Here is a 26,597-nt window from a genome sequence, read left to right as displayed (position 1 = left end):
TCATCTTTTTAAGTGGGAGAACTTGCACAATTGGTGTCTGACTATATACTTTTTTGCCCCACTGTACATGATGCAAGTGATCAATGCCGTTGGAGATTCCGGGCAGATTATTATAGAAATTGTGAAGATCTCCATAGACCTGCGATCTTCAACACGTCTGCTTTATATGATTACACATTTATAGTTACAGTGTCACCATTTGAAGGAGATGTATCTTCTGCTTGGAAAGTTTCCTCTGTGCCACTGAGTCTGGCTTTAATTCCAATTTGGCTTGATTTCAAATTAAATCTACAAGTTAATAATGAATATGTTGGGTTCAACGGTTCCATCTCAACCTAAAATCTAAGTTATAGAATAGGACAAAATCAAATCAAATGAAACTTTTAAATGCACTTAAAATAAAGTTGTATTTCATTTTGTCCTATTCTATAACTTAGATTTTTGGTTGAGATGGAGCCGTTGAATCCAACATATTCATTATTAACTTGTAGATTCAATTTGAAATCAAGCTAAACTTGAAACCCTAAGCCTATTTATTGTCTATTTTTAAGTTGAATTGAAACAATAGCTGTTGATGCAAAGGCTATATAGGCCTAAATAGTATAATTTATGCTATATGTTAAACCTCTGTTAAACTTAAACCTAACATTTGGAAATGACTTTAATAGCAACAGTGAATCTATTTAGTTTTTAAGTGGAGATCTCTCATTCTCACGATAGCACAATGGTGTCAGTGATAAAGCACGGCTTTACTTTTTTAAAAACCTGGTTGGGAGACCAAAGAGATAGCTGTAGATAGATACATTCTCCAGTAAGAGGTGCTGCCCAGTGTGGTGTGGCTAGCTTCCAGGTTAAGCGGGCATTGTGTCAAAAAGCAGTGCGGATTGGTTGTGTTGTGTTTCGGAGGATGTGTCCGTACAGGAGTTGCAGCGACAAGACTGTAACTACCAATTGGATACCACGAAATTGGGGAGAAAAAGGGGTAAAAGTCAAAAAGACCATGTTAAACTGACATTGTTAAGTTCATCTGCTGCTTGTTCTGATGGTAGAGTTATAGCACATCACATTCTGCTCAAATAATACAATGAATCAGGCGAAATAAGTGGTTGAATTCTCAAATTTCCTCAACTTCTTTATTATTATTATTTTTTACATAATACTAGCTGGTATTCCACTGCTGTGCTCGTTTTTTTCAGTAGTCTCTGCTGTCCAAGGTCTTGTGGATACATGCTGCAGAGTTTTGTTTGATATTTGTGTTCCCTCACACATACACATTTCTGATTGGCATTAGACTGGAGTAGCAGGATTCCACCCTCTGTAACCCTATGTAACCTACAGTATGTAACCATCTCTCTCTCTGCTCTCTGTTTCTCTCTCTGTTTCTCTCGTCCATATCCCTCCCTCCCTCCCTCAGGTGTGGGCTACACTGTGATCATCATAGCGTTGTATGTGGGTTTCTACTACAACGTCATCATAGCCTGGTCCCTGTACTACCTGTTCTCCTCTATGACCAGTGAGCTGCCCTGGCTCCATTGTGGCAACGCCTGGAACAGTCCGAACTGCACAGACCCCAAGCTACTAAACGGATCCTTCCTGGGCAATGGGACGTCGTATGCCAAGTACAAGATGACGCCGGCTGCAGAGTTCTATGAGTGAGTACAGTGGTTTATCTCCTGTTCTATGAGTGAGTACAGTGGGTTCTGCCCCTGTTCTATGAGTGAGTACAGTGGGTTCTGCCCCTGTTCTATGAGTGAGTACAGTGGATTATGTCCCTGTTCTATGAGTGAGTACAGTGGGTTCTGCCCCTGTTCTATGAGTGAGTACAGTGGGTTCTGTCCTGTTCTATGAGTGAGTACAGTGGATTATGTCCTGTTCTATGAGTGAATACAGTGGATTATGTTCTGTTCTATGAGTGAGTACAGTGGGTTCTGTCCTGTTCTATGAGTGAGTACAGTGGGTTCTGTCCTGTTCTATGAGTGAATACAGTGGATTATGTTGTGTTCTATGAGTGAGTACAGTGGATTATGTTCTGTTCTATGAGTGAGTACAGTGGGTTCTGCCCCTGTTCTATGAGTGAGTACAGTGGATTATGTCCTGTTCTATGAGTGAGTACAGTGGATTATGTCCTGTTCTATGAGTGAATACAGTGGGTTCTGTCCTGTTCTATGAGTGAGTACAGTGGGTTCTGCCCCTGTTCTATGAGTGAGTACAGTGGATTATGTCCTGTTCTATGAGTGAGTACAGTGGATTATGTCCTGTTCTATGAGTGAATACAGTGGATTATGTTCTGTTCTATGAGCTAGTACAGTGGGTTCTGCCCCTGTTCTATGAGTGAGTACAGTGGATTATGTCCTGTTCTATGAGTGAGTACAGTGGATTATGTCCTGTACTATGAGTGAATACAGTGGATTATGTTCTGTTCTATGAGTGAATACAGTCGATTATGTTCTGTTCTATGAGTGAGTACAGTGGATTATGTCCTGTTCTATGAGTGAGTACAGCGGATTATGTCCTGTTCTATGAGTGAGTACAGTGGATTATGTCCTGTTCTATGAGTGAGTACAGCGGATTATGTCCTGTTCTATGAGTGAGTACAGTGGATTATGTCCTGTTCTATGAGTGAGTACAGTGGGTTCTGTCCTGTTCTATGAGTGAGTACAGTGGATTATGTCCTGTTCTATGAGTGAGTACAGTGGGTTCTGTCCTGTTCTATGAGTGAGTACAGTGGGTTCTGTCCTGTTCTATGAGTGAGTACAGTGGATTATGTTCTGTTCTATGAGTGAATACAGTGGATTATGTTCTGTTCTATGAGTGAATACAGTGGGTTCTGCCCCTGTTCTATGAGTGAGTACAGTGGGTTCTGCCCCTGTTCTATGAGTGAGTACAGTGGGTTCTGCCCCTGTTCTATGAGTGAGTACAGTGGATTATGTCCTGTTCTATGAGTGAGTACAGTGGGTTCTGTCCCTGTTCTATGAGTGAGTACAGTGGGTTCTGTCCTGTTCTATGAGTGAGTACAGTGGATTATGTTCCTGTTCTATGAGTGAGTACAGTGGGTTCTGTCCTGTTCTATGAGTGAGTACAGTGGATTATGTTCTGTTAAATGAGTGAATACAGTGGGTTCTGCCCCTGTTCTATGAGTGAGTACAGTGGGTTCTGCCCCTGTTCTATGAGTGAGTACAGTGGGTTCTGCCCCTGTTCTATGAGTGAGTACAGTTGATTATGTCCTGTTCTATGAGTGAGTACCGTGGGTTCTGTCCCTGTTCTATGAGTGAGTACAGTGGGTTCTGTCCTGTTCTATGAGTGAGTACAGTGGATTATGTTCCTGTTCTATGAGTGAGTACAGTGGATTATGTCCTGTTCTATGAGTGAGTACAGTGGGTTCTGTCCTGTTCTATGAGTGAGTACAGTGGATTATGTTCTGTTCTATGAGTGAATACAGTGGATTATGTTCTGTTCTATGAGTGAATACAGTGGATTATGTTCTGTTCTATGAGTGAGTACAGTGGATTATGTCATGTTCTATGAGTGAATACAGCTGGTTCTGTCCTGTTCTATGAGTGAGTACAGTGGATTATGTCCCTGTTCAATTAATGAATACAGTGGGTTCTGTCCTGTTCATGTTCTGTTAGTGAGTACAGTGGGTTCTTTCCTGTTCCTGTTCTGTTAGTGAGTACAGTGGGTTCTGTCCCTGTTCTATGAGTGAGTACAGTGGATTATGTCCCTGTTCTATGAGTGAGTACAGTGGATTATGTCCCTGTTCAATTAATGAATACAGTGGGTTCTGTCCCTGTTCTATGAGTGAGTACAGGGGATTATGTTCCTGTTCTATGAGTGAGTACAGTGGGTTCTGTCCCTGTTCTATGAGTGAGTACAGTGGGTCCTGTCCTATTTTATGAGTGAGTACAGTGGGTTCTGTCCTGTTTTATGAGTGAGAAAAGTGGGTTCTGTCCTGTTCTATGGGTGTATACAGTGGATTATGTCCCTGTTCTATGATTGAGTACAGTGGATTATGTCCTGTCCCTGTTCTCTGAGTGAGTACAGTGGATTATGTCCTGTTCTATGAGTGAGTACAGTAAATGATGTCCTGTTCTATGAGTGAGTACAGTGGATTATGTCCTGTTCTATGAGTGAGTATAGTGGATTATGTCCTGTCCCTGTTCTATGAGTGAGTATAGTGGATTATGTCCTGTCCCTGTTGTATGAGTGAGTACAGTGGATTATGTCCTGTTGTATGAGTGAGTATAGTGGATTATGTCCTGTTGTATAATTGAGTACAGGGGATTATGTCCTGTTGTATGAGTGAGTACAGTGGATTATGTCCTGTTGTATGAGTGAGTAAAGTGGATTATGTTCGTGTTCTATGAGTGAGTACAGTGGGTTCTGTCCCTGTTCTTTGAGTGAGTACAGTGGGATCTTTCCTGTTCCTGTTCTGTTAGTGAGTACAGTGGGTTCTGTCCCTGTTCTATGAGTGAGTACAGTGGATTATGTCCCTGTTCTATGAGTGAGTACAGTGGATTATGTCCCTGTTCAATTAATGAATACAGTGGGTTCTGTCCCTGTTCTATGAGTGAGTACAGTGGATTATGTCCCTGTTTTATGAGTGAGTACAGTGGATTATGTCCCTGTTCAATTAATGAATACAGTGGGTTCTGTCCCTGTTGTATGAGTGAGTACAGTGGATTATGTCCCTGTTCTATGAGTGAGTACAGTGGGTTCTGTCCCTGTTCTTTGAGTGAGTACAGTGGGATCTTTCCTGTTCCTGTTCTGTTAGTGAGTACAGTGGGTTCTGTCCCTGTTCTATGAGTGAGTACAGTGGATTATGTCCCTGTTTTATGAGTGAGTACAGTGGATTATGTCCCTGTTCAATTAATGAATACAGTGGGTTCTGTCCCTGTTGTATGAGTGAGTACAGTGGATTATGTCCCTGTTCTATGAGTGAGTACAGTGGATTATGTTCCTGTTCTATGAGTGACTACAGTGGGTTCTGTCCCTGTTCTATGAGTGAGTACAGTGGGTCCTGTCCTGTTTTATGAGTGAGTACAGTGGGTTCTGTCCTGTTCTATGAGTGAGAAAAGTGGGGTCTGTCCTGTTCTATGGGTGCATACAGTAGTTATGTCCCTGTTCTATGATTGAGTACAGTGGATTATGTCCTGTCCCTGTTCTCTGAGTGAGTACAGTGGATTATGTCCTGTTCTATGAGTGAGTACAGTAAATTATGTCCTGTTCTATGAGTGAGTACAGTGGATTATGTCCCTGTTCTATGAGTGAGTACAGTGGATTATGTCCCTGTTCTATGAGTGAGTACAGTGGATTATGTCCCTTTTCAATTAATGAATACAGTGGGTTCTGTCCCTGTTGTATGAGTGAGTACAGTGGATTATGTCCCTGTTTTTTGAGTGAGTACAGTGGATTATGTTCCTGTTCTATGAGTGAGTACAATGGGATCTGTCCTGTTCCTGTTCTATGAGTGAGTACAGTGGGTTCTGTCCTGGTCTATGAGTGAGAAAAGTGGGTTCTCTCCTGTTCTATGGGTGTATACAGTGGATTATGTCCCTGTTCAATTAATGAATACAGTGGGTTCTGTCCTGTTCCTGTTCTGTAAGTGAGAACAGTGGGTTCTGTCCCTGTTCTATGAGTGAGTACAGTGGAGTATGTCCTGTTCCTGTTCCTGTTCTATGAGTGAGTACAGTGGGTTCTGTCCTGTTCTATGAGTGAGTACAGTGGATTATGTCCCTGTTCAATTAATTAATACAGTGGGTTCTGTCCTGTTCCTGTTCTGTAAGTGAGTTCAGTGGGTTCTGTCCTGTTCCGGTTCTGTTAGTGAGTACAGCGGGTTCTGTCCCTGTTCTATGAGTGAGTACAGTGGATTATGTCCCTGTTCTATGAGTGAGTACAGTGGATTATGTCCTGTTCTATGAGTGAGTACAGTGGATTATGTCCTGTTCTATGAGTGAGTACAGTGGGTTCTGTCCTGTTCTATGAGTGAGTACAGTGTTGTTCTGTTCTGTCCCTGTTCTATGAGTGAGTACAGTGGATTATGTTCTGTTCTATGAGTGAATACAGTCGATTATGTTCTGTTCTATGAGTGAATACAGTGGATTATGTCCTGTTCTATGAGTGAGTACAGCGGATTATGTCATGTTCTATGAGTGAATACAGTAGATTATGTCCTGTTCTATGAGTGAGTACAGTGGGTTCTGCCCCTGTTCTATGAGTGAGTACAGCGGATTATGTCATGTTCTATGAGTGAATACAGCTGGTTCTGTCCTGTTCTATGAGTGAATACAGTGGATTATGTCATGTTCTATGAGTGAGTACAGTGGGTTCTGTCCTGTTCTATGAGTGAATACAGTGGATTATGTCCCTGTTTTATGAGTGAGTACAGTGGATTATGTCCCTGTTCAATTAATGAATACAGTGGGTTCTGTCCTGTCCATGTTCTGTAAGTGAGTACAGTGGGTTCTTTCCTGTTCCTGTACTGTTAATGAGTACAGTGGGTTCTGTCCCTGTTCTATGAGTGAGTACAGTGGATTATGTCCCTGTTCTATGAGTGAGTACAGTGGATTATGTCCCTTTTCAAATAATGAATACAGTGGGTTCTGTCCCTGTTGTATGAGTGAGTACAGTGGATTATGTCCCTGTTCTATGAGTGAGTACAGTGGATTATGTTCCTGTTCTATGAGTGAGTACAGTGGGTTCTGTCCCTGTTCTATGAGTGAGTACAGTGGGTCCTGTCCTGTTTTATGAGTGCGTACAGTGGGTTCTGTCCTGTTCTATGAGTGAGAAAAGTGGGGTCTGTCCTGTTCTATGGGTGCATACAGTGGTTATGTCCCTGTTCTATGATTGAGTACAGTGGATTATGTCCTGTCCCTGTTCTCTGAGTGAGTACAGTGGATTATGTCCTGTTCTATGAGTGAGTACAGTAAATTATGTCCTGTTCTATGAGTGAGTACAGTGGATTATGTCCCTGTTCTATGAGTGAGTACAGTGGATTATGTCCCTGTTCTATGAGTGAGTACAGTGGATTATGTCCCTTTTCAATTAATGAATACAGTGGGTTCTGTCCCTGTTGTATGAGTGAGTACAGTGGATTATGTCCCTGTTTTTTGAGTGAGTACAGTGGATTATGTTCCTGTTCTATGAGTGAGTACAATGGGATCTGTCCTGTTCCTGTTCTATGAGTGAGTACAGTGGGTTCTGTCCTGTTCTATGAGTGAGAAAAGTGGGTTCTCTCCTGTTCTATGGGTGTATACAGTGGATTATGTCCCTGTTCAATTAATGAATACAGTGGGTTCTGTCCTGTTCCTGTTCTGTAAGTGAGAACAGTGGGTTCTGTCCCTGTTCTATGAGTGAGTACAGTGGAGTATGTCCTGTTCCTGTTCCTGTTCTATGAGTGAGTACAGTGGGTTCTGTCCTGTTCTATGAGTGAACACAGTGGGTTTTGTCCCTCCTCTATGAGTGAGTACAGTGGGTTCTGTCCTGTTCTATGAGTGAGTACAGTGCATTATGTGCCTGTTCAATGAGTGATTACAGCTGGTTCTGTCCTGTTCTATGAGTGAGTACAGTGGATTATGTCCCTGTTCTATGAGTGAGTACAGTGGATTATGTCCCTGTTCTATGAGTGAGTACAGTGGATTATGTCCCTGTTCAATTAATTAATACATTGGGTTCTGTCCTGTTCCTGTTCTGTAAGTGAGTTCAGTGGGTTCTGTCCTGTTCCTGTTCTGTTAGTGAGTACAGCGGGTTCTGTCCCTGTTCTATGAGTGAGTACAGTGGATTATGTCCCTGTTCTATGAGTGAGTACAGTGGATTATGTCCTGTTCTATGAGTGAGTACAGTGGATTATGTCCTGTTCTATGAGTGAGTACAGTGGGTTCTGTCCTGTTCTATGAGTGAGTACAGTGGGTTCTGTTCTGTCCCTGTTCTATGAGTGAGTACAGTGGATTATGTTCTGTTCTATGAGTGAATACAGTCGATTATGTTCTGTTCTATGAGTGAATACAGTGGATTATGTCCTGTTCTATGAGTGAGTACAGCGGATTATGTCATGTTCTATGAGTGAATACAGTGGATTATGTCCTGTTCTATGAGTGAGTACAGTGGGTTCTGTCCTGTTCTATGAGTGAGTACAGCGGATTATGTCATGTTCTATGAGTGAATACAGCTGGTTCTGTCCTGTTCTATGAGTGAATACAGTGGATTATGTCATGTTCTATGAGTGAGTACAGTGGGTTCTGTCCTGTTCTATGAGTGAATACAGTGGATTATGTCCTGTTCTATGAGTGAGTACAGTGGACTATGTCCTGTTCTATGAGTGAGTACAGTGGGTTCTGCCCCTGTTCTATGAGTGAGTACAGTGGGTTCTGCCCCTGTTCTATGAGTGAGTACAGTGGATGATGTTCTGTTCTATGAGTGAGTACAGTGGATTATGTTCTGTTCTATGAGTGATTACAGTGGGTTCTGTCCTGTTCTATGAGTGAGTACAGTGGATTATGTTCCTGTTCTATGAGTGAGTACAGTGGATTATGTCCTGTTCTATGAGTGAGTACAGTGGGTTCTGTCCTGTTCTATGAGTGAGTACAGTGGGTTCTGTCCTGTTCTATGAGTGAGTACAGTGGGTTCTGTCCTGTTCTATGAGTGAGTACAGTGGATTATGTTCTGTTCTATGAGTGAGTACAGTGGATTATGTCCTGTTCTATGAGTGAGTACAGCGGATTATGTCATGTTCTATGAGTGAATACAGCTGGTTCTGTCCTGTTCTATGAGTGAGTACAGTGGATTATGTCCCTGTTCAATTAATGAATACAGTGGGTTCTGTCCTGTTCATGTTCTGTAAGTGAGTACAGTGGGTTCTTTCCTGTTCCTGTTCTGTTAGTGAGTACAGTGGGTTCTGTCCCTGTTCTATGAGTGAGTACAGTGAGTACAGTGTATTATGTCCCTGTTCTATGAGTGAGTAGAGTGGGATCTGTCCTGTTCTATGAGTTTATACAGTGGGTTCTGTCCTGTTCAATGAGTGAGTACAGTGGGTTCTGTCACTGTTCTACAAGTGAGTACAGTTGCTTCTGTCCTGTTCTATGAGTGAGTACAGTGAATTATGTCCTGTTCTATGAGTGAGTACAGTGGGTTCTGTCCCTGTTCTACAAGTGAGTACAATGGATTATGTTCCTGTTGTATGAGTGAGTACAGTGGATTATGTGCCTGTTGTATGAGTGAGTACAGTGGATTATGTGCCTGTTCAATGAGTAAGTACTGTGGGTTCTGTCCCTGTTCAATGAGTGAGTACAGTGGGTTCTGTCCTGTTCTATGAGTGAGTACATTGGGTTATGTCCCTGTTCTATGAGTGAGTACAGTGGATTATGACCCTGTTCTATGAGTGAGTACAGTGGGTTATGTTCTGTTCCTGTTTTATGAGTGAGTACAGTGGGTTCTGTCCTGTTCTATGAGTGAGTACAGTGGATTGTGTGCCTGTTCTATGATTGAGTACAGTGGGTTCTGTCCCTGTTCTATGAGTGAGTACAGTGGATTATGTCCCTGTTCTATGAGTGAGTACAGTGGATTATGTCCCTGTTCTATGAGTGAGTACAGTGGATTATGTCCTGTTCTATGAGTGAGTACAGTGGGTTATGTCCTGTTCTATGAGTGAGTACAGTGGATTATGTCCTGTTCTATGATTGAGTACAGTGGGTTCTGTCCCTGTTCTATGAGTGAGTACAGTGGATTATGTCCCTGTTCTATGAGTGAGTACAGTGGATTATGTCCCTGTTCTATGAGTGAGTACAGTGGATTATGTCCTGTTCTATGATTGAGTACAGTGGGTTCTGTCCCTGTTCTATGAGTGAGTACAGTGGATTATGTCCCTGTTCTATGAGTGAGTACAGTGGGTTCTGTCCCTGTTCTATGAGTGATTACAATGCGTTCTGTCCCTGTTCAATGAGTGAGTACAGTGGGTTCTGTCCTGTTCTATGAGTGAATACAGTGGGTTCTGTCCTGTTCTATGAGTGAGTACAGTGGGTTATGTCCCTGTTCTATGAGTGAGTACAGTGGATTATTTCCCTGTTCTATGAGTGAGTACAGTGGGTCCTGTCCTGTTCTTGACCTGTGCCTCTGATGTATGTCTTGAGTCTGACCTTCCTCTGAGCTGACCTACAGTGCCAAATATGAACTGTGTAAATTCAAGTATTTTCATGAGAGTCTAAATGTGTTAGAAGTAGGCTTAACCTTTTAGATGCTTGGTTATTTAGTCTGGCCACTGTGGAAATGGTACACTTAAGCATTTCATAAACAAGAAATATGTATTATTAATGGCGTGTACAGTATGGCAGGTCTTCATAAATCAATATTTAGTTAGTAAACATCAGTGAGTGGACAGCAAACTGCACACACTCACTCTCATCACCTGCCATGAAACCCCACTCTACATCTTACCAAGACTGTCCAGTATGAAGTCTAAAGTCCTGGAGAGGCTTGAGGAATAGATAAGCCTTGGACTTCTGCAGAGTCACAGTCTTACAGTGTGTCTTTATGCTTCTGGGCCCTTGTCTCATTGAAGAGTGACTTTTACCATTCAGTAGATTCTGAGGACGTGGCACAATCTGCTTACATGCTGAGCATGTTCAGGCAACAAAGGCCTTTACTAAGCAGTGAATCTAAATTGAAAGTGTTTTTATTGACTATTATTGCATCTCTGCATGGTACCAGTGTATATGACACTTCATTTTAGGTTAGCAAAATTCTTGGAACTTTCAATAAATTCCCCGGTTTTCCAGAAATCCTGGTTGAACGATTACAGATTTCCTGTTTATTCCCTCCTGATTCCAGGAACCCGCCTTTCCAGAATTTCGGGATAACCAGAGAATTTATTGAACGTTTCAGGAATTTTGCAACCCTACTCATACTCAAACAATTCCACTGTGAAGTGGGCCACTGTCATTAAAGCTTTTGTGCAGTATCCCCAAAATGTCTGAAGCCATCCGCCCATATACCGATTGCTCTACAGAAAGGCATATAAAAAAAGCTTAGATGCTGTGTTTGAAGTTGACACGAAAAGCCCCATCCGTTTGCACTTCAAAGAATTCCTTTCCAGAGCTCTGTGTGAAGATTACTTCTGCAGCCCAAAGGAAGTCGTCTGAAATGACTGGGACATACAGCAGCATCCTTATCCTGCAGCTGATGTGCAGTACAGAGTAGAGCGCCAGGGAGGCACAAACAAAACATTCTAAGCTTGCATTCCAAACTTTAATAGTGCGCTATATAAGGAATAGTGAGCCATTTGGGACGCAGCCTAAGAGTGCGTGACAGTCGGCCAATAAGAGCAGATGAAAGACCCTCTACCAGAATGCTGATCTGCATTGATGTCTCGTGTGTTTATGTAATCAACATCTCTGAATTTTCTCCAATCTCTCATCAATCCCTCTAAACTTGAATACAGTCAGTTTCCGTTGCATCATATTTTCTTTCTTCTAGCATAAACTCATTATTTTGACCCAGTGATGTAGTGGTAAAAAAATAGTTGGGAAAACTCTGATCGCCGTCTGTGGTGAATAAAGTTACTCTCCGTATACTTTCAATGCCTTTTTGTGCAAAAGGTGGGTAAACCGTTGGGGGGGATAAAGTTAGGTGAACAATGTTTACGTGCGTTTACCCTCCACTTAACCACTGCTTCTACCGTACTGTAAAAATTATTCATAGACCTTCAATTCTTGGTAATTATAGGAAGTCAATGGAGTCAAGTTGGTTCCTTTTACAGCATATCTTCCTGCATTTATTTACCAGAAAATGTTGTTCTTTGTGTATTTTACCATCTTCACAGACCTTGAATACTCATTGGTGTATTGACAACGGCTTTATCAAAGAGCTTTAGGTCCATACTCCCCTGAGAGCCACTATATCCCAGTATAAATGTAGTTGATTCTAGACAGGCTGAATGAAAAACACAGAGACCCAGGCAGTGGGAGCTCTAGAATAGACAGTGATTTTTCTCTGACAACACTTCTAATCTCATTGTATATTTCAGTCAGGTCTTGTGTGGGGGACATAAACCCCCTGCTCCCACAGAGCTCCAAGAACAGGAACAAGACCATCAGACCACTGCACACTGCCACTGCACACTCTGGGAGAGATCACAGTGACTGAGTCAACATATTTCTCTCTCTCCTTCTTTCCCTCATTTTCTCCCTCTCCTTTTCTCCCTCTTTCTCTTTTTTTCTTCTCTCTTTCTCTCTTACATTCTCTCTTTCTCTACCTCTTTCTCTCCTTTTCTCTCTTTCTTTTTCTCTCTCTCTCTTACTTTCTCTTTTTCTCTCTCTTAATGTCTCTCTCTCTATCTCTTCCCCTCATGTTTTCCCTCTCTATTATGTCTCTTTCTTTCCAAGTCAGTTTGCCTCCTTATGTAATGAGCAGTGTTCTCTGAGAGTCTCAAGGAGCTGCAGGTGTTCTTAGTTCTTAGATATGGAGATTTGACCCTCCTGTTTCCTCTAGAGATGGACTGGGACAGAGGAGACATTTTCTCAAGAGATTTTAGAGATTTGATCCTCCTGTTTCCCCTAGAGATGGACTGGGACAGAAGAGACATTTTCTCAAGAGATTTTAGAGATTTGAGGGCATGTGGTTAACCTGTAACATTCAACACACACACACACTCACACTCACACTCACACACACACACACACACACACACACACACACACACACACACACACACACACACACACACACACAGCTTACTTTTCCTTTGCTGCTGCATTACTCTGGTTCTCACACCAGGCCACGTTGATGTGTTGCTGTGTGATGTATTGCTGTCCTCTCCTCAGCTGACTGAGGATGTGCTAGGCCCCCATTTCCTCTCCTATTAGGCCTTTATTATTGGTTTCATTGATCACGGCTGCCCTGCAATCTGTGGTGCTGCAGTGCAAAGGTCCCCGGAGTATAGTCATTAGTGTCATGGCAACGTCCAGGGGCGGACACACAGCAGGTGTCAGTTACAATGCTATCACAGGGGCTCAACATAGCTATCAACACCTAATGACAGACTAGGATTCTCAGAAACCAAGCTGAGCTACCAAGAGGCTGGGTAAATATATACCTTCTGTGTTGATGGTGCTGATGGGTTGTCTCAGCTTATATCAATAAAGGTCAATCAATCATGTAAATGTATACAGTTTGAGTACAGATCAGTTTGTTATATTAATTAGAGAATGCCATCAATAATATTATGCACAGTCAATGTAATGAAATATCCTAATATTTTGAGGACACTGCAAAATGTTCAGATATTTCAATACATTGACTTTGCGTAATATTATTGATGACATTCTCTAATTAATATAACAATCTAATCTGTTACTCAACAAATGATCTGTATTTTTCTACCTTGAAATAGTAAAATAGTGTTTGTGAATTTGGATGTTTGAAGCAGGTGTTTATAATTGCAAGCATTGCTTAATTAAATGGCGAGTGCAAATCCAGTCCAAATGAAATCAACACAAATTAAGAGCCATTTTATTCTATTAGCAGCTCAGATTATCCATTAAATAGCTATTAGATTATCAGAAGGTTAGAACTCAGAACACCTCCGTTGGAAGTCTCACACAACCTTTATCGGTCTTAATTGAACAAGTCCACTGCTGGGAGATCAATAGCTCATGTGTTCCAAGTCTAGACATTGTGAACACTCACAGGGGATCTGAAACATATATCATGACCCTCTCAGACTTCTCTTTCCAATACCTTGAATAAAATGCCTTTTTAATGATACACAAGACAATAAGAAAACCTATTTATTTTGAATCAAACATCAAATCTTTAACTTCTTTATTGTTGTCCTCTTTATCAAAGTACCAGAATTGCCATTCACTCAAATCACTTTAAATCAAATATCCAACCAAATACTCCCCTCAACCAAATTCTCCCCCCATCCAAATTCTCCCCCCAACCAAATTCTCCCTCATCCAAATACTCCCCGAACCAAATTCTCCCTCATCCAAATACTCCCCCAACCAAATTCTCCCTCATCCAAATACTCCCCCAACCAAATTCTCCCTCATCCAAATACTCCCCCAACCAAATTCTCCCTCATCCAAATACTCCCCCAACCAAATACTCCCCCCAACCAAATACTCCCCCAACCAAATAATCCTCCCACACCAAATACTGCATCAACCAAATACTCCTCCCCAACCAAATACTCCTCCCCAACCAAATTCTCCTCCCCAACCAAATACTCTCTCCAAACGTACTGCAGACACTTTCTACCCCTCTGCCCCTAACATATTGCTTTTGTCAGTTCCAGGAAGCACTGACGCCATATTAGCCCTAACCTGATTGGGCCCTTTCCCTATACCTCCAAATTATTTCTCATTCACTGAGTAATGAGAATGTGTGTAAACTAGAAATGCTTTTAGCCCATCGTAAGCACACCCCGTTGTTCACTGAGAGTGTTAGTGGCTTTGTGTCGGGCCACTCATTGGGATGGTTGCAAATTCCCAATCACGATGAGGGATCACCATCTGTGAACTCTAGCAAGCTTCAGACAACCGCTTTGAATGTGACTGTAGCCTATCAAATGTTGCAATGGTTAAACGTTTGATATAATTTTTGCATGTGTGTGTGAATCCTCTCATAAATCTATTCCTACATCTGTGGTAGGTTATCAATCACACAGTTACATGGAGTTAAGTTGGGCATGATTTCTAGAATGTAATATAATGTGGACGAGGGGAGACTGTAGACCACTGGATGGGAAAGAGAGTGATTGAGTGATTGAGCAGAGGCTGAAGGACCTGGGCTGACCTCGGTCAGTAATTATGAACACATGGGGCTCTAAAAAGTGGTGAGTTTAAGAGGATGGCCAAAAGCCTAGCTTCCTCAGGAGACTGCTGCTTTAGACATGTCTCCCCTCTGACTCTATCTGTCTCCCTGCTTTAGACATGTTTCTGTCCCTCTGACTCTACCTGTCTCCCTGCTTTAGACATGCCTCCCTTCTGACTCTAGCTGTCTCCCTGCTTTAGACATGTTTCTATCCCTCTGACTCTAGCTGTCTCCCTGCTTTAGACATGTCTCCCCTCTGACTCTAGCTGTCTCCCTGCTTTAGACATGTTTCTATCCCTCTGACTCTAGTTGGCTCCCTGCTTTAGACATGTTTCTATCCCTCTGACTCTAGTTGGCTCCCTGCTTTAGACATGTTTCTATCCCTCTGACTCTAGTTGGCTCCCTGCTTTAGACATGTTTCTATACCTCTGACTCTAGCTGTCTCCCTGCTTTAGACATGTTTCTATCCCTCTGACTCTAGCTGTCTCCCTGCTTTAGACATGTCTCCCCCTCTGACTCTAGCTGTCTCCCTGCTTTAGACATGTCTCCCCCTCTGACTCTAGCTGTCTCCCTGCTTTAGACATGTTTCTATCCCTCTGACTCTAGCTGTCTCCCTGCTTTAGACGACATGTTTCTATCCCTCTGAGTCTAGCTGCCTCCCTGCTTTAGACATGTTTCTATCCCTCTGACTCTAGCTGTCTCCCTGCTTTAGTCATGTTTATATCCCTCTGACTCTAGCTGTCTCCCTGCTTTAGACATGTTTCTATCCCTCTGACTCTAGTTGGCAACCTGCTTTAGACATGTTTCTATCCCTCTGACTCTAGTTGGCTCCCTGTTTTAGACATGTCTCCCTCTCTGACTCTAGCTGTCTCCCTGCTTTAGACATGTTTCTCCCCTCTGACTATAGGTGTCTCCCTGCTTTAGACATGCCTCCCTTCTGACTCTAGCTGTCTCCCTGCTTTAGACATGCCTCACTTCTGACTCTAGCTGTCTCCCTGCTTTAGACATGTTTCTATCCCTCTGACACTAGCTGTCTCCCTGCTTTAGACATGTCTCCCCTCTGACTCTAGCTGACTCCCTGCTTTAGACATGTTTCTATCCCTCTGACTCTAGTTGGTTCCCTGCTTTAGACATGTTTCTGTCCCTCTGACTCTAGTTGGCTCCCTGCTTTAGACATGTTTCTATACCTCTGGCTCTAGCTGTCTCCCTGCTTTAGACATGTTTCTATCCCTCTGACGCTAGCTGTCTCCCTGCTTTAGACATGTTTCTATACCTCTGGCTCTAGCTGTCTCCCTGCTTTAGACATGTTTCTATCCCTCTGACTCTAGCTATCTCCCTGCTTTAAACATGTTTCTCTCCCTCTGACTCTAGTTTGCTCCCTGCTTTAGACATGTTTCTATCCCTCTGACTCTAGTTTGCTCCCTGCTTTAGACATGTTTCTATCCCTCTGACTCTAGCTGTCTCCCTGCTTTAGACATGTTTCTATCCCCCTGACTCTAGTTGGCTCCCTGCTTTAGTCATGTTTCTCCCCCTCTGACTCTAGTTGGCTCCCTGCTTTAGACATGTTTCTATCCCTCTGACTCTACCTGTCTCCCTGTTTAGACATGTTTCTATCCCTCTGACTCTACCTGTCTCCCTGCTTTAGACATGCTTCTATCCCTCTGACTCTAGCTGTCTCCCTGCTTTAGACATGTTTCTATCCCTCTGACTCTAGCTGGCTCCCTGCTTTAGACATGTTTCTATCCCTCTGACTCTAGTTGTCTCCCTGCTTTAGAAATGTTTCTATCCCTCTGACTCTAGTTGGCTCCCTGCTTTAGACATGTTTCTATCCCTCTGACTCTAGTTGGCTCCCTGCTTTAGACATGTTTCTATCCCTCTGACTCTAGCTGTCTCCCTGCTTTAGACATGTCTCCCCCTCTGACTCTAGCTGTCTCCCTGCTTTAGACATGTTTCTATCCCTCTGACTCTAGCTATCTCCCTGCTTTAGACGACATGTTTCTATCCCTCTGACTCTAGCTGTCTCCCTGCTTTAGACGACATGTTTCTATCCCTCTGACTCTAGCTGTCTCCCTGCTTTAGACATGTTTCTATCCCTCTGACTCTAGCTGGCTCCCTGCTTAAAACATGTTTCTATCCCTATGACTCTAGCTGTCTCCCTGCTTTAAACATGTTTCTATCCCTCTGACTCTAGCTGTCTCCCTGTTTTAGACATGTCTCCCTCTCTGACTCTAGCTGTCTCCCTGCTTTAGACATGTTTCTCCCCTCTGACTCTAGCTGTCTCCCTGCTTTAGACATGCCTCCCTTCTGACTCTAGCTGTCTCCCTGCTTTAGACATGTCTCCCTTCTGACTCTAGCTGTCTCCCTGCTTTAGACATGTTTCTATCCCTCTGACACTAGCTATCTCCCTGCTTTAGACATGTCTCCCCTCTGACTCTAGCTGACTCCCTGCTTTAGACATGTTTCTATCCCTCTGACTCTAGTTGGTTCCCTGCTTTAGACATGTTTCTATCCCTCTGACTCTAGTTGGCTCCCTGCTTTAGACATGTTTCTATACCTCTGGCTCTAGCTGTCTCCCTGCTTTAGACATGTTTCTATCCCTCTGACTCTAGCTGTCTCCCTGCTTTAGACATGTTTTCATACCTCTGGCTCTAGCTGTCTCCCTGCTTTAGACATGTTTCTATCCCTCTGACTCTAGCTATCTCCCTGCTTTAAACATGTTTCTCTCCCTCTGACTCTAGTTTGCTCCCTGCTTTAGACATGTTTCTATCCCTCTGACTCTAGTTGGCTCCCTGCTTTAGACATGTTTCTATACCTCTGGCTCTAGCTGTCTCCCTGCTTTAGACATGTTTCTATCCCTCTGACTCTAGCTGTCTCCCTGCTTTAGACATGTCTCCCCCTCTGACTCTAGCTGTCTCCCTGCTTTAGACATGTCTCCCCCTCTGACTCTAGCTGTCTCCCTGCTTTAGACATGTCTCCCCTCTGACTATAGCTGTCTCCCTGCTTTAGACATGTCTCCCCCTCTGACTCTAGCTGTCTCCCTGCTTTAGACATGTTTCTATCCCTCTGACTCTAGTTTGCTCCCTGCTTTAGACATGTTTCTATCCCTCTGACTCTAGCTGTCTCCCTGCTTTAGACATGTTTCTATCCCTCTGACTCTAGTTGGTTCCCTGCTTTAGACATGTTTCTATCCCTCTGACTCTAGTTGGCTCCCTGCTTTAGACATGTTTCTATACCTCTGGCTCTAGCTGTCTCCCTGCTTTAGACATGTTTCTATCCCTCTGACTCTAGTTGTCCCCCTGCTTTAGAAATGTTTCTATCCCTCTGACTCTAGTTGGCTCCCTGCTTTAGACATGTTTCTATACCTCTGACTCTAGCTGTCTCCCTGCTTTAGACATGTTTCTATCCCTCTGACTCTAGCTGTCTCCCTGCTTTAGACATGTCTCCCCCTCTGACTCTAGCTGTCTCCCTGCTTTAGACATGTCTCCCCCTCTGACTCTAGCTGTATCCCTGCTTTAGACATGTCTCCCCCTCTGACTCTAGCTGTCTCCCTGCTTTAGACATGTTTCTATCCCTCTGACTCTAGCTGTCTCCCTGCTTTAGACGACATGTTTCTATCCCTCTGACTCTAGCTGTCTCCCTGCTTTAGACGACATGTTTCTATCCCTCTGACTCTAGCTGTCTCCCTGCTTTAGACATGTTTCTATCCCTCTGACTCTAGCTGGCTCCCTGCTTAAAACATGTTTCTATCCCTCTGACTCTAGCTGTCTCCCTGCTTTAGACGACATGTTTCTATCCCTCTGACTCTAGCTGTCTCCCTGCTTTAGTCATGTTTATATCCCTCTGACTCTAGCTGTCTTCCTGCTTTAGACATGTTTCTATCCCTCTGACTCTAGTTGGCAACCTGCTTTAGACATGTTTCTATCCCTCTGACTCTAGTTGGCTCCCTGTTTTAGACATGTCTCCCTCTCTGACTCTAGCTGTCTCCCTGCTTTAGACATGTTTCTCCCCTCTGACTCTAGCTGTCTCCCTGCTTTAGACATGCCTCCCTTCTGACTCTAGCTGTCTCCCTGCTTTAGACATGTCTCCCTTCTGACTCTAGCTGTCTCCCTGCTTTAGACATGTTTCTATCCCTCTGACACTAGCTATCTCCCTGCTTTAGACATGTCTCCCCTCTGACTCTAGCTGACTCCCTGCTTTAGACATGTTTCTCTCCCTCTGACTCTAGTTGGTTCCCTGCTTTAGACATGTTTCTATCCCTCTGACTCTAGTTGGCTCCCTGCTTTAGACATGTTTCTATACCTCTGGCTCTAGCTGTCTCCCTGCTTTAGACATGTTTCTATCCCTCTGACTCTAGCAGTCTCCCAGCTTTAGACATGTTTTCATACCTCTGGCTCTAGCTGTCTCCCTGCTTTAGACATGTTTCTATCCCTCTGACTCTAGCTATCTCCCTGCTTTAAACATGTTTCTCTCCCTCTGACTCTAGTTTGCTCCCTGCTTTAGACATGTTTCTATCCCTCTGACTCTAGTTGGCTCCCTGCTTTAGACATGTTTCTATACCTCTGGCTCTAGCTGTCTCCCTGCTTTAGACATGTTTCTATCCCTCTGACTCGAGCTGTCTCCCTGCTTTAGACATGTCTCCCCCTCTGACTCTAGCTGTCTCCCTGCTTTAGACATGTCTCCCTCTCTGACTCTAGCTGTCTCCCTGCTTTAGACATGTCTCCCCTCTGACTATAGCTGTCTCCCTGCTTTAGACATGTCTCCCCCTCTGACTCAAGCTGTCTCCCTGCTTTAGACATGTTTCTATCCCTCTGACTCTAGTTTGCTCCCTGCTTTAGACATGTTTCTATCCCTCTGACTCTAGCTGTCTCCCTGCTTTAGACATGTTTCTATCCCTCTGACTCTAGTTGGTTCCCTGCTTTAGACATGTTTCTATCCCTCTGACTCTAGTTGGCTCCCTGCTTTAGACATGTTTCTATACCTCTGGCTCTAGCTGTCTCCCTGCTTTAGACATGTTTCTATCCCTCTGACTCTAGCTGTCTCCCTGCTTTAGACATGTTTCTATACCTCTGGCTCTAGCTGTCTCCCTGCTTTAGACATGTTTCTATCCCTCTGACTCTAGTTGGCTCCCTGCTTTAGACATGTTTCTATCCCTCTGACTCTAGTTGGCTCCCTGCTTTAGACATGTTTCTATACCTCTGGCTCTAGCTGTCTCCCTGCTTTAGACATGTTTCTATCCCTCTGACTCTACCTGTCTCCCTGCTTTAGACATGCTTCTATCCCTCTGACTCTAGCTGGCTCCCTGCTTTAGACATGTTTCTATCCCTCTGACTCTAGCTGTCTCCCTGCTTTAGACATGTCTCCCCTCTGACTCTAGCTGCCTCCCTGCTTTAGACATGTTTCTATCCCTCTGACTCTAGCTATCTCCCTGCTTTAAACATGTTTCTCTCCCTCTGACTGTACCTGTCTCCCTGCTTTAGACATGTTTCTATCCCTCTGACTCTAGCTGTCTCCCTGCTTTAAACATGTTTCTATCCCTCTGACTCTCGTTGTCTCCCTGCTTTAGACATGTTTCTATCCCTCTGACTCTAGCTGGCTCCCTGCTTTAGACATGTTTCTATCCCTCTGACTGTACCTGTCTCCCTGCTTTAGACATGTTTCTATCCCTCTGACTCTAGCTGTCTCCCTGCTTTAGACGTGTTTCTATCCCTCTGACTCTAGCTATCTCCCTGCTTTAGACATGTTTCTATCCCTCTGACTCTACCTGTCTCCCTGCTTTAGACATGTTTCTATCCCTCTGACTCTAGCTGTCTCCCTGCTTTAGACGTGTTTCTATCCCTCTGACTCTAGCTATCTCCCTGCTTTAGACATGTTTCTATCCCTCTGACTCTAGCTGTCTCCCTGCTTTAGACATGTCTCCCCCTCTGACTCTAGCTGTCTCCCTGCTTTAGACATGTCTCCCCCTCTGACTCTAGCTGTCTCCCTGCTTTAGACATGTCTCCCCTCTGACTATAGCTGTCTCCCTGCTTTAGACATGTCTCCCCCTCTGACTCTAGCTGTCTCCCTGCTTTAGACATGTTTCTATCCCTCTGACTCTAGTTTGCTCCCTGCTTTAGACATGTTTCTATCCCTCTGACTCTAGCTGTCTCCCTGCTTTAGACATGTTTCTATCCCTCTGACTCTAGTTGGTTCCCTGCTTTAGACATGTTTCTATCCCTCTGACTCTAGTTGGCTCCCTGCTTTAGACATGTTTCTATACCTCTGGCTCTAGCTGTCTCCCTGCTTTAGACATGTTTCTATCCCTCTGACTCTAGCTGTCTCCCTGCTTTAGACATGTTTCTATACCTCTGGCTCTAGCTGTCTCCCTGCTTTAGACATGTTTCTATCCCTCTGACTCTAACTATCTCCCTGCTTTAAACATGTTTCTCTCCCTCTGACTCTAGTTGGCTCCCTGCTTTAGACATGTTTCTATCCCTCTGACTCTAGTTGGCTCCCTGCTTTAGACATGTTTCTATACCTCTGGCTCTAGCTGTCTCCCTGCTTTAGACATGTTTCTATCCCTCTGACTCTACCTGTCTCCCTGCTTTAGACATGCTTCTATCCCTCTGACTCTAGCTGGCTCCCTGCTTTAGACATGTTTCTATCCCTCTGACTCTAGCTGTCTCCCTGCTTTAGACATGTCTCCCCTCTGACTCTAGCTGCCTCCCTGCTTTAGACATGTTTCTATCCCTCTGACTCTAGCTATCTCCCTGCTTTAAACATGTTTCTATCCCTCTGACTCTAGTTGTCTCCCTGCTTTAGACATGTTTCTATCCCTCTGACTCTAGCTGGCTCCCTGCTTTAGACATGTTTGTATCCCTCTGACTCTAGCAGTCTCCCTGCTTTAGTCATGTTTGTATCCCTCTGACTCTAGCTGTCTCCCTGCTTTAGACATGTTACTCTCCCTCTGACTCTAGCTGTCTCCCTGCTTTAGACATGTCTCCCCTCTGACTCTAGCTGTCTCCCTGCTTTAGACATGTTTCTCTCCCTCTGACTCTTGTTAGCTCCCTGCTTTAGACATGTTTCTATCCCTCTGACTCTACCTGTCTCCCTGCTTTAGACATGTTTCTATCCCTCTGACTCTAGTTGGCTCCCTGCTTTAGTCATGTTTCTCCCCCTCTGACTCTAGTTGGCTCCCTGCTTTAGACATGTTTCTATCCCTCTGACTCTAGTTGGCTCCCTGGTTTAGACATGTTTCTCTCCCTCTGACTCTAGCTGTCTCCCTGCTTTAGACATGTCTCCCCTTATGACTCTAGCTGTCTCCCTGCTTTAGACACGTCTCCCCTCTGACTCTAGCTGTCTCCCTGCTTTAGACGTGTTTCTATCCCTCTGACTCTAGCTATCTCCCTGCTTTAGACATGCTTCTATCCCTCTGACTCTAGCTGGCTCCCTGCTTTAGACATGTTTCTATCCCTCTGACTCTAGCTGTCTCCCTGCTTTAGACATGTTTCTATCCCTCTGACTCTAGTTGTCTCCCTGCTTTAGACATGTTTCTATCCCTCTGACTCTAGCTGGCTCCCTGCTTTAGACATGTTTCTATCCCTCTGACTGTACCTGTCTCCCTGCTTTAGACATGTTTCTATCCCTCTGACTCTAGCTGTCTCCCTGCTTTAGACGTGTTTCTATCCCTCTGACTCTAGCTATCTCCCTGCTTTAGACATGTTTCTATCCCTCTGACTCTACCTGTCTCCCTGCTTTAGACATGTTTCTATCCCTCTGACTCTAGCTGTCTCCCTGCTTTAGACGTGTTTCTATCCCTCTGACTCTAGCTATCTCCCTGCTTTAGACATGTTTCTATCCCTCTGACTCTAGCTGTCTCCCTGCTTTAGACATGTCTCCCCTTATGACTCTAGCTGGCTCCCTGCTTTAGACATGTTACTCTCCCTCTGACTCTAGCTGTCTCCCTGCTTTAGACATGTCTCCCCTCTGACTCTAGCTGTCTCCCTGCTTTAGACATGTTTCTCTCCCTCTGACTCTTGTTAGCTCCCTGCTTTAGACATGTTTCTATCCCTCTGACTCTACCTGTCTCCCTGCTTTAGACATGTTTCTATCCCTCTGACTCTAGTTGGCTCCCTGCTTTAGTCATGTTTCTCCCCCTCTGACTCTAGTTGGCTCCCTGCTTTAGACATGTTTCTATCCCTCTGACTCTAGTTGGCTCCCTGGTTTAGACATGTTTCTATCCCTCTGACTCTAGCTGTCTCCCTGCTTTAGACATATCTCCCCTCTGACTCTAGCTGCCTCCCTGCTTTAGACATGTTTCTATCCCTCTGACTCTAGCTATCTCCCTGCTTTAAACATGTTTCTCTCCCTCTGACTGTACCTGTCTCCCTGCTTTAGACATGTTTCTATCCCTCTGACTCTAGCTGTCTCTCTGTTTTAGTCATGTTTCTATCCCTCTGACTCTAGCTGGCTCCCTGCTTTAAACATGTTTCTATCCCTCTGACTCTAGTTGTCTCCCTGCTTTAGACATGTTTCTATCCCTCTGACTCTAGCTGGCTCCCTGCTTTAGACATGTTTCTATCCCTCTGACTGTACCTGTCTCCCTGCTTTAGACATGTTTCTATCCCTCTGACTCTAGCTGTCTCCCTGCTTTAGTCATGTTTGTATCCCTCTGACTCTAGCTGTCTCCCTGCTTTAGACATGTTTCTATCCCTCTGACTCTAGCTGTCTCCCTGCTTTAGACATGTCTCCCCTTATGACTCTAGCTGTCTCCCTGCTTTGGACACGTCTCCCCTCTGACTCTAGCTGTCTCCCTGCTTTAGACATGTTTCTATCCCTCTGACTCTAGCTATCTCCCTGCTTTAGACATGTTTCTATCCCTCTGACTCTAGTTGGCTCCCTGCTTTAGACATGTTTCAATCCCTCTGACTCTAGCTGTCTCCCTGCTTTAGTCATGTTTCTATCCCTCTGACTCTAGTTGGCTCCCTGCTTTAGACATGTTTCTATCCCTCTGACTCTAGCTGTCTCCCTGCTTTAGACATGTTTCTATCCCTCTGACTCTAGCTGTCTCCCTGCTTTAGACATGTTTCTCCCTTCTGACTCTACCTGTCTCCCTGCTTTAGACATGCTTCTATCCCTCTGACTCTAGTTGTCTCCCTGCTTTAGACATGTTTCTATCCCTCTGACTCTAGCTGGCTCCCTGCTTTAGACATGTTTCTATCCCTCTGACTCTAGTTGGCTCCCTGCTTTAGACATGTTTCAATCCCTCTGACTCTAGCTGTCTCCCTGCTTTAGTCATGTTTCTATCCCTCTGACTCTAGTTGGCTCCCTGCTTTAGACATGTTTCTATCCCTCTGACTCTAGTTGGCTCCCTGCTTTAGACATGTTTCTATCCCTCTGACTGTACCTGTCTCCCTGCTTTAGACATGTTTCTATCCCTCTGACTCTAGCTGTCTCCCTGCTTTAGTCATGTTTCTATCACTCTGACTCTAGTTGGCTCCCTGCTTTAGTCATGTTTCTATCCCTCTGACTCTAGTTGGCTCCCTGCTTTAGACATGTTTCTATCCCTCTGACTGTACCTGTCTCCCTGCTTTAGACATGTTTCTATCCCTCTGACTCTAGCTGTCTCCCTGCTTTAGTCATGTTTCTATCACTCTGACTCTAGTTGGCTCCCTGCTTTAGTCATGTTTCTATCCCTCTGACTCTAGTTGGCTCCCTGCTTTAGACATGTTTCTATCCCTCTGACTGTACCTGTCTCCCTGCTTTAGACATGTTTCTATCCCTCTGACTCTAGCTGTCTCCCTGCTTTAGTCATGTTTCTATCCCTCTGACTCTAGCTGTCTCCCTGCTTTAGACATGTTTCTCCCTTCTGACTCTACCTGTCTCCCTGCTTTAGACATGCTTCTATCCCTCTGACTCTAGTTGTCTCCCTGCTTTAGACATGTTTCTATCCCTCTGACTCTAGCTGTCTCCCTGCTTTAGACGTGTTTCTATCCCTCTGACTCTAGCTATCTCCCTGCTTTAGACATGTTTCTATCCCTCTGACTCTAGCTGTCTCCCTGCTTTAGACATGTCTCCCCTTATGACTCTAGCTGGCTCCCTGCTTTAGACATGTTACTCTCCCTCTGACTCTAGCTGTCTCCCTGCTTTAGACATGTCTCCCCTCTGACTCTAGCTGTCTCCCTGCTTTAGACATGTTTCTCTCCCTCTGACTCTTGTTAGCTCCCTGCTTTAGACATGTTTCTATCCCTCTGACTCTACCTGTCTCCCTGCTTTAGACATGTTTCTATCCCTCTGACTCTAGTTGGCTCCCTGCTTTAGTCATGTTTCTCCCCCTCTGACTCTAGTTGGCTCCCTGCTTTAGACATGTTTCTATCCCTCTGACTCTAGTTGGCTCCCTGGTTTAGACATGTTTCTATCCCTCTGACTCTAGCTGTCTCCCTGCTTTAGACATATCTCCCCTCTGACTCTAGCTGCCTCCCTGCTTTAGACATGTTTCTATCCCTCTGACTCTAGCTATCTCCCTGCTTTAAACATGTTTCTCTCCCTCTGACTGTACCTGTCTCCCTGCTTTAGACATGTTTCTATCCCTCTGACTCTAGCTGTCTCTCTGTTTTAGTCATGTTTCTATCCCTCTGACTCTAGCTGGCTCCCTGCTTTAAACATGTTTCTATCCCTCTGACTCTAGTTGTCTCCCTGCTTTAGACATGTTTCTATCCCTCTGACTCTAGCTGGCTCCCTGCTTTAGACATGTTTCTATCCCTCTGACTGTACCTGTCTCCCTGCTTTAGACATGTTTCTATCCCTCTGACTCTAGCTGTCTCCCTGCTTTAGTCATGTTTGTATCCCTCTGACTCTAGCTGTCTCCCTGCTTTAGACATGTTTCTATCCCTCTGACTCTAGCTGTCTCCCTGCTTTAGACATGTCTCCCCTTATGACTCTAGCTGTCTCCCTGCTTTGGACACGTCTCCCCTCTGACTCTAGCTGTCTCCCTGCTTTAGACATGTTTCTATCCCTCTGACTCTAGCTATCTCCCTGCTTTAGACATGTTTCTATCCCTCTGACTCTAGTTGGCTCCCTGCTTTAGACATGTTTCAATCCCTCTGACTCTAGCTGTCTCCCTGCTTTAGTCATGTTTCTATCCCTCTGACTCTAGTTGGCTCCCTGCTTTAGACATGTTTCTATCCCTCTGACTCTAGCTGTCTCCCTGCTTTAGACATGTTTCTATCCCTCTGACTCTAGCTGTCTCCCTGCTTTAGACATGTTTCTCCCTTCTGACTCTACCTGTCTCCCTGCTTTAGACATGCTTCTATCCCTCTGACTCTAGTTGTCTCCCTGCTTTAGACATGTTTCTATCCCTCTGACTCTAGCTGGCTCCCTGCTTTAGACATGTTTCTATCCCTCTGACTCTAGTTGGCTCCCTGCTTTAGACATGTTTCAATCCCTCTGACTCTAGCTGTCTCCCTGCTTTAGTCATGTTTCTATCCCTCTGACTCTAGTTGGCTCCCTGCTTTAGACATGTTTCTATCCCTCTGACTCTAGTTGGCTCCCTGCTTTAGACATGTTTCTATCCCTCTGACTGTACCTGTCTCCCTGCTTTAGACATGTTTCTATCCCTCTGACTCTAGCTGTCTCCCTGCTTTAGTCATGTTTCTATCACTCTGACTCTAGTTGGCTCCCTGCTTTAGTCATGTTTCTATCCCTCTGACTCTAGTTGGCTCCCTGCTTTAGACATGTTTCTATCCCTCTGACTGTACCTGTCTCCCTGCTTTAGACATGTTTCTATCCCTCTGACTCTAGCTGTCTCCCTGCTTTAG

The 26,597-nt window shown here is 44.4% G+C and overlaps 1 protein-coding gene across 1 annotated transcript in view; it reads left to right on the top strand.

Annotated features, from left to right (window-relative positions):
• Positions 1–26,597, top strand: part of LOC110506750 (sodium-dependent noradrenaline transporter) — an 83,017-nt gene that overhangs the window by 6,538 nt on the left and 49,882 nt on the right. Inside the window, exon 4 of the mRNA XM_090222645.1 lies at positions 1,415–1,652. Within this exon, the coding sequence (XP_090078771.1) occupies positions 1,415–1,652 (238 nt within the window). The remainder of the gene's footprint in view (positions 1–1,414; positions 1,653–26,597) is intronic.

This window comes from Oncorhynchus mykiss, chromosome 26 (genome assembly GCF_057628025.1).
Source record: "Oncorhynchus mykiss isolate SJ-2025 chromosome 26, ASM5762802v1, whole genome shotgun sequence".
NCBI classification, from domain to species: Eukaryota; Metazoa; Chordata; class Actinopteri; order Salmoniformes; family Salmonidae; genus Oncorhynchus; species Oncorhynchus mykiss.
This window is presented reverse-complemented; position numbering and strand designations above follow the sequence as displayed.